Source organism: Sardina pilchardus, chromosome 13 (genome assembly GCF_963854185.1).
Source record: "Sardina pilchardus chromosome 13, fSarPil1.1, whole genome shotgun sequence".
Taxonomy (NCBI): domain Eukaryota; kingdom Metazoa; phylum Chordata; class Actinopteri; order Clupeiformes; family Clupeidae; genus Sardina; species Sardina pilchardus.
This window is the reverse complement of record NC_085006.1, coordinates 33,716,538-33,724,702: the sequence shown is the minus strand read 5'-3', so window position 1 is coordinate 33,724,702 and position 8,165 is coordinate 33,716,538. Positions and strand designations below refer to the sequence as shown.

The 8,165-nt window shown below is 44.8% G+C and overlaps 1 protein-coding gene across 1 annotated transcript in view; it reads left to right on the top strand.

Annotated features, from left to right (window-relative positions):
* Positions 1-192: 192 nt before the first annotated feature.
* numa1 (nuclear mitotic apparatus protein 1) overlaps positions 193-8,165 on the top strand; it is a 42,843-nt gene continuing 34,870 nt past the window's right edge. Inside the window, exons 1-6 of the mRNA XM_062552058.1 lie at positions 193-325; positions 2,374-2,437; positions 2,708-2,793; positions 3,284-3,360; positions 3,868-3,962; positions 7,809-7,883. Coding sequence (XP_062408042.1) covers positions 291-325; positions 2,374-2,437; positions 2,708-2,793; positions 3,284-3,360; positions 3,868-3,962; positions 7,809-7,883 — 432 coding nt within the window. The 5' untranslated portion in view covers positions 193-290. The remainder of the gene's footprint in view (positions 326-2,373; positions 2,438-2,707; positions 2,794-3,283; positions 3,361-3,867; positions 3,963-7,808; positions 7,884-8,165) is intronic.

The window sequence follows — 8,165 nt, the reverse complement described above, 5'->3', positions numbered from 1 at the left end:
CACATCACACACAAACTAGGGCAGCACAATGCGAAACTAATGCGAAGTTGAACTAATGCAAATGAATTCCGAAGGTGGCAATGACACAACTTGCAACTCTGTCCCAATGGTCTCATCACAAATGGGTTTTATATTCACAAATGTTCACTGTTAATTTAATTTGTATTGTTATTGTTATTTATTTGTCGGCCTATGTCGCTTTGGACAAAGGCGTCTGCTAAATAACTTAACCATAACCATAACCATTTGGGAGTCGTTAGGCCTACCTGCCATCGAACTGAGACATTTAAATGAGAAGTCCAGCGGCGGACCGAACATTTCTCAGGTGAGTGAAGCGCTTCTCCAGAGAATGCCAAGAATAGACCGCCCCCATAAACCACGCCGACAGAAATGAGCGAGTAGTGCACTTATTGAGAACTAAAGCAGATCTGCTTCGTGCGTCTCCTCGTGGGAAACCTGCGGTCACCGACGCGGTGATCTCGCTCATCTCGTGCACAACAAACCGTTACCACGGCGACCGATGCAGCGAGAAATCCAGAGCACGAAGAGTTCTACCAGAGAATGTTCTACTCCTAGTTGCGGAGTTCTAAGAGAGGGTTAAAGCGGAGGATCTTTGGTTCCTGTGACTGTTGCTGAAGAAGGGCTATGTGGTAAATAAAAGTGTCAATGACAGGTCTCCCCTTGCAACAACACAAGAGACTCACTCTCATAGGCAAGGTCATTTATCACTAAATGATTTAAATAGAAACACTCGCTTCTTCCTCAAACTAGCCTATAGGCTAGCACGCACTCCTAATAACTTATTTATTTACATCATTTTTACTTCAGTGATAAACTATTCCTTGCTTATTTGTAATCAGACCACCTCTCGTGTTGTTGCAAGGGAGGCCGTGGACGAATATCTCGGGGGCGGGGCACGTACTTGCCGCTCCGAGGAAAAAATTCAAGCAGGCCTATTTTTTACAGTCTATGAAGCAGGCCCGTTCGGTTCGGTTACTTATTACTTGATATTCTCTGGTTCAAGTCATTTTTCCCTTTCCCCTATCGGAGGTCGGAATTTCCGAATATCTAATGTGGCATGAAGGAAAACGTCAGGAAAAACGTGGTTACTGGTTTGGTTTGTCCAATAGGGTTGTTTGCGGTAGACTGACGTCACACATGTACAGCCAACGGAAAGGCACCTCGAACGCGGCTGAATTTTGAAATGCAGTTTGAATGAGCAGTAACTAAGTTAGAGTAGCTTGAAGGAAACGGCAATAATATCGGTAAGTGTCGAGTTTCCAATTATTTTGAAATTGTGCATTGGCTTCCATAACATCTTTTATAGTTTATAAATCGATTTAATAAGGGGGATCAATGTAATTAAACTCTTTCGGCAACGTTACCCAAACTATCATAGCTAGCATAGTCTGCATGAAAACGAATAACATTAGCAGCTAGCTACTACAGCTAACATTAGCTCGTATTGTATTCATAACGCCAGTCTGCGCAACAACACTTTAGTTTATTGTGGCAGTTGCCTTTAGTGTTCTGTAATGTTTCTAATATCGGGTAGGTATAATGCTGCTTATCAATTTTTGCTAATCCAAGTAATGTCCACTGTCAATGTCACTGACACGGCAATTTAACTTGCTACCCTGACAAAACGTTAACCTCTACAAAATAGCTCAAAGTTAACCTCTGCTTTGTTTGTTTTTTCACGGACATTTTTCAATACCTCTGGGAGAGAGAGAGAGAATATTAGAAAGCTTTATGTAAACGTCAACGACAGCTGAAAGATGTTGGTTTATATGTTGTCTTATAGTTCACCAAGTATTGAAACTAGCTGCTTTGCGTTACTGTTGAAGGTGGACATTCACCTGAGACGTTATCCGCGCTACGGATCAACTGGCTTCCAGGGCTTCCAGATTAACGTTACTGGCTGCTCACAAGTCCAGATAACGTTACTGGAGAAAATAAGCGTCCTACGGAATTAGGGCAGGCTATCGTGGAATGTCAAATCTGTGACCTTCCACGCCCAAATCCGGAAAGTTTATTTTTTTTGTTATCATTTTATCAGGAGACTACAGATAGTGTAACTGTAACGGAGAATGCCAGCCTGGCAGCTCAGCTGTCGTCACTACGCAGGGCGTCACCGTCATATTCCGCGAGCTGCCGTAAACAAAATCAAAATCCTACTTAACGACGCATGCCCGCCAAACCCCGCCTCGCACTCCTGACTTACAAACATTACAGTTTGAGTCGTTCGCCTGCCGGTTTTATACAACGGTGCTTATAGTATTGTCCTTTAAAAGGTCTCATCATTCATTGTGGTGGATTCTTGTTTTGTGCTGCTAAGTTTGTGTGTGTGTGTGTGTGTGTGTGTGTCTGCAGGCTCCAGCAGGCTGCAGTGATGGCCTGTGTTGCCGAGAGGAAGGAGAAGGCTCTCCTAGCCTGGGTAATACACTGAACAGAACACACATGGTGCAAACCACGCTGTGTTGTTTGTGTGTGTTTGTTCGTCTTGCTGATGTATAATGCACACTGCGTGTGTGTGTGTGTGTTTATTTGTGTGTGTCTTGCTGATGTATGCTGTGTGTGTGTGTGTATGTTTATTTGTGTGTGTCTTGCTGATGTATACATGCTGTGTGTGTGTGTGTGTATGTTTATTTGTGTGTGTCTTGCTGATGTGTGTGTGTGTGTGTGTGTGTGTGTGTGTGTGTTGCAGGTGAACAGTTTTGCCCTGGGTGACACGGTTGGGAAGATGTGCGAGTTGAAGGATGGCTGCCTGCTCAGCCAGTTACCTGCCAGGCTGTGAGTCTAACTTAAACACACACACACACACACACACACACACTCACTCATTCACTCTCATGCCACAAAGTCTTGGAAATTTCGTTCAAGGTCTTTGAAAAGTAGTGGAAAGGTTTTGAAATGTTGTCAATGAAAATAGATGGAACCCTGAACACACACACACACACACACACACACACACACACACACACACACACACACACACACACGTACACATTTACTTCATTATGCACACATTAAATCATACACACACACATTCACTTGGTACATTGGCAGCACAGTTCACGTGCAGATAAACACACTTGCACACACACATCCATTCCCAAACACGCACACACACACACATACATCCATTCCCCAACATAACCTGTAATGTCATGCGCATTTGTTAATGTCTAAACGTGTGCGTGTGTATGCTTATTCACGTGTGTGTGTGTGCATGTGTATGCTTATTCACGTGTGTGTGTGTGTGTGTGTGTGTGTGTCTCAGTGGCGGGAGAGCAGCAGTGTCGTCTATGGATCAGACGCCAGCAGAGCGATTTCAGGAGGTGGCGGACTTCCTGCACAGTGAGTCCCCCCCCCCCCCCACACACACACACACTACTACCTCTCACTAGTCTGCTCATACACACTCACCAGCAGTCTACACACACACACACACACACACACTACTACCTCTCACTAGTCTGCCCACACACACACACCCTTCACCCCTAATAGTGCACCAAATAGGTGTGTGTGTGTGTGTGTGTGTGTGTGTGTGTGTGTGTGTGTGTGTGTGTGTGTGTGTGTGTGTGTGTGTGTGTGTGTGTGTGTGTGTGTGTGTGTGTGTGTGTGTGTGTGTGTGTGTGTGTGTGTGTGTGTGTGTGTGTGTGTGTGAGAGAGAGAGAGATGCAGGCATGAAAACTCTTGGTGTGTGTGTGTTATGAGCTGTGTTGATGAGGGTGTGTGTGTGTTATTAGAACATTGCAGGTTTACTGCAGCCTGTGGTGTCTCCATCAGCTGTGTTGATGAGTGTGTGTGTGTTATGAGCTGTGTTGATGACTGTGTGTGTGTGTGTGTGTGTGTTATTAGAACAGTGCAGGTTTACTGCAGCCTGTGGCGTCTCCATCAGCTGGGAGAAGATCACGGAGGACACTAGCAGCCACGGCGACATAGAACTAGCCAAGGTACAGTAACACACGCACACACACACACATAGAACTAGCCAAGGTACAGTAACACACGCACACACACACACATAGAACTAGCCAAGGTACAGTAACACACGCACACACACACACATAGAACTAGCCAAGGTACAGTAACACACGCACACACACACACATAGAACTAGCCAAGGTACAGTAACACACGCACACACACACACATAGAACTAGCCAAGGTACAGTAACACACGCACACACACACACATAGAACTAGCCAAGGTACAGTAACACACGCACACACACACATAGAACTAGCCAAGGTACAGTAACACACGCACACACACACATAGAACTAGCCAAGGTACAGTAACACACGCACACACACACACATAGAACTAGCCAAGGTTACACACACGCACACACACACACATAGAACTAGCCAAGGTACAGTAACACACGCACACACACACACATAGAACTAGCCAAGGTACAGTAACACACGCACACACACACACATAGAACTAGCCAAGGTACAGTAACACACGCACACACACACACATAGAACTAGCCAAGGTTACACACACGCACACACACACACATAGAACTAGCCAAGGTACAGTAACACACGCACACACACACACATAGAACTAGCCAAGGTACAGTAACACACGCACACACACACACATAGAACTAGCCAAGGTACAGTAACACACGCACACACACACACATAGAACTAGCCAAGGTACAGTAACACACGCACACACACACACATAGAACTAGCCAAGGTACAGTAACACACGCACACACACACACATAGAACTAGCCAAGGTACAGTAACACGCACACACACACACATAGAACTAGCCAAGGTTACACACACGCACGCAGAGAGAACTAGCCAAGGTAGAACACACACACACACACACACACACACACACACACACACACACACACACACACACACACACACACACACACACACACACACACACACACACACACACACACACACACACACACACACACAGAGAGTGAACTAGCCAAGGTAGAACACACACATACACACACTCCCACATAGAACCAGCCAAGGTATTTTATTTTGTTTTATTTATAGGCTTAGGCCTGTACTCTTTTATTATTATTATTATTATTATTATTATTATTATTATTATTATTATTTTACCCTCTATTATTATACTGTATCTCTTGTTATTTAATTGTTTCTATAATCTCAGCTTCATTGAAAATGAACCTCTGAGAATAAATAAAGGATGAACGAATCTTTAGATTTAGAGCCTCAGAATCTTTACAGCGTCACTATGCAGGAATGCCCAGTTAACTTGAGAGGGTAAAACTCGGCGTCACTACGCAGGAACGCCCAGTTAACTTGAGAGGGTAAAACTCAGCGTCACTGTGCAGGAACGCCCAGTTAACTTGAGAGGGTAAAACTCAGCGCCACTACTTAGGAAGGCCCAGTTAACTTGAGAGCAGGGGTGGGCAACTAATTTTCCCAAGGGGCCGCATGAGAAACTGGGACTGTTGAGGAGGGCCGGACCCAAAACACCGAACTCAAGTCTGAACTCAATTCTGTTCAATTCTACTCTGCTCTTGTATAACATTAAGTAAATCTTATGGTTTTGGTTATTACTAAGAAAAGATGAAAATGTAAGGAAGACAAAGTTAAAACGGCAATATTTCATATACGTCCAGTAGCCTATTTAATCCTCATTCTCAAAAAATAAAAACATTGACATTGACATATTTCTTTATTTATCTATTTTTTTTTTTTTCCAGTTTACAAGACTGGTAAAAAAAAGCCACCAATATTTCAAAGACTGTCATTAAATTAACTCTATACAAAATACAGACAATAGTGGGCTATGTGAGTAGTTAATCAACATTACAAAGAAAACTATTTTGAGAATTAAGGCTGTTTTTGCTTTCACTTTGCACACAAGATTGTGAATGGTCAACTCGCCCTGTGTGTTGAGCCAGCTGCCTCGAGCAACCTGTGGGTAGTAGCATCATACTAGTTCGCTCACACAAGCTTTGCAAACAAACTCAGACATATTTTGGTTACAATGACGGGGTTATCCGGTTGTGAACTGTCTATCTGTCAGTAACATTTTGAAATCAACACTTTGTATTGCCACCAAGCAGCAGTAGGACTCCGTTGCGGTGGTGAGTGACGCAGACACAGGAGACACAAAACTTCGAAAGGTTTACGCCTAGGCTATGTAAAGGCAACTGCATTTTGTAGACGCAAAACTCTTTTCACCAGCACATCAGTGAGGGTGTTTACATCGTATGCATAAACGCACAAACATATGGGATTAGAAATAGCAGTCGCTATCAAAATAAAGGCAACAATGTTGATTTGCGTGCATTATCTCTAGGCGCTTGACTGCTGTTTTTTCACGGACCTTGCCCGGGCCGGTCAGGGAAAGCCTGCGGGCTGGATGTGGCCCGCGGGCCGTAGTTTGCCCAGGTCTGCTTTAGAGGGTAAAACTCAGCGTCACTACGCAGGAACGCCCAGGTCTGCTCTAGAGGGTAAAACTCTGCGTCACTACGCAGGAACGTCTAGTTACCTTTAGAGGGTAAAACTCTGCGTCACTACTCAGGAACGCCTAGTTAACTTTAGAGGGTAAAACTCTGCGTCACTACTCAGGAACGCCTACTTAACTTTAGAGGGTAAAACTCTGCGTCACTACGCAGGAACGCCTACTTAACTTTAGAGGGTAAAACTCTGCGTCACTACGCAGGAACGCCTAGTTACCTTTAGAGGGTAAAACTCTGCGTCACTACTCAGGAACGCCTAGTTAACTTTAGAGGGTAAAACTCTGCGTCACTACTCAGGAACGCCTAGTTAACTTTAGAGGGTAAAACTCTGCGTCACTACGCAGGAACGCCTAGTTACCTTTAGAGGGTAAAACTCAGCGTCACTACTCAGGAACGCCTAGTTAACTTTAGAGGGTAAAACTCTGCGTCACTACTCAGGAACGCCTAGTTAACTTTAGAGGGTAAAACTCTGCGTCACTACTCAGGAACGCCTAGTTAACTTGAGAGGGTAAAACTCTGCGTCACTACTCAGGAACGCCTAGTTAACTTTAGAGGGTAAAACTCTGCGTCACTACTCAGGAACGCCTAGTTAACTTGAGAGGGTAAAACTCTGCGTCACTACTCAGGAACGCCTAGTTAACTTTAGAGGGTAAAACTCTGCGTCACTACGCAGGAATGCCCCATTACCTTTAGAGGGTAAAACTCATCCCCTGCATCCTGGGGTGGAGTCTCTTCCCTCAGGGTGGCGCTATAGAGCACCAGAGGGTTGCGAGGGCTCTCTCATGCCAATGTGGGATTTCCGTACGCAAGAGGTGACGATGGGATTTTGAGATTCCCAGTGGGATTTCCGTACGCAAGAGGTGACGATGGGATTTTGAGATTCAAATGTGGGATTTCCGTATGCAAGAGGTGACGATGGGATTTTGAGATTCAAATGTGGGATTTCCGTATGCAAGAGGTGACGATGGGATTTTGAGATTCACATGTGGGATTTCCGTACGCAAGAGGTGACGATGGGATTTTGAGATTCAAATGTGGGATTTCCGTACGCAAGAGGTGACGATGGGATTTTGAGATTCCCAGTGGGATTTCCGTACGCAAGAGGTGACGATGTGATTTTGAGATTCCCAGTTTTATTCACAGTTACATACCGAACTGCTGTAATTCAACTATGTCCAGTTAAACACGGTTTTGCATTCTATAACCCCTTTTGTGTGTGTGTGTGTGTGTGTGTGTGTGTGTGTGTGTGTGTGTGTGTGTGTGTGTGTGTGTGTGTGTGTGTGTGTGTGTGCATTTGTGTGTGTGTAGGTAGTGCTCCTTCTGTGCCACCACTCGATGGCGATGTCGCTGTTCCCGATGCACAGCCTAGACTACAACACAGAGGTAAGCAACACACACACACACACACACACACACACACACATCCTAGACTACAACACAGAGGTAAGCAACACACACACACACACACACACATCCTAGACTACAACACAGAGGTAAGCAACACACACACACACACACACATCCTAGACTACAACACAGAGGTAAGCAACACACACACACACACACACACACAGCCTAGACTACAACACAGAGGTAAGCAACACACACACACACACACACATCCTAGACTACAACACAGAGGTAAGCAACACACACACCCACACA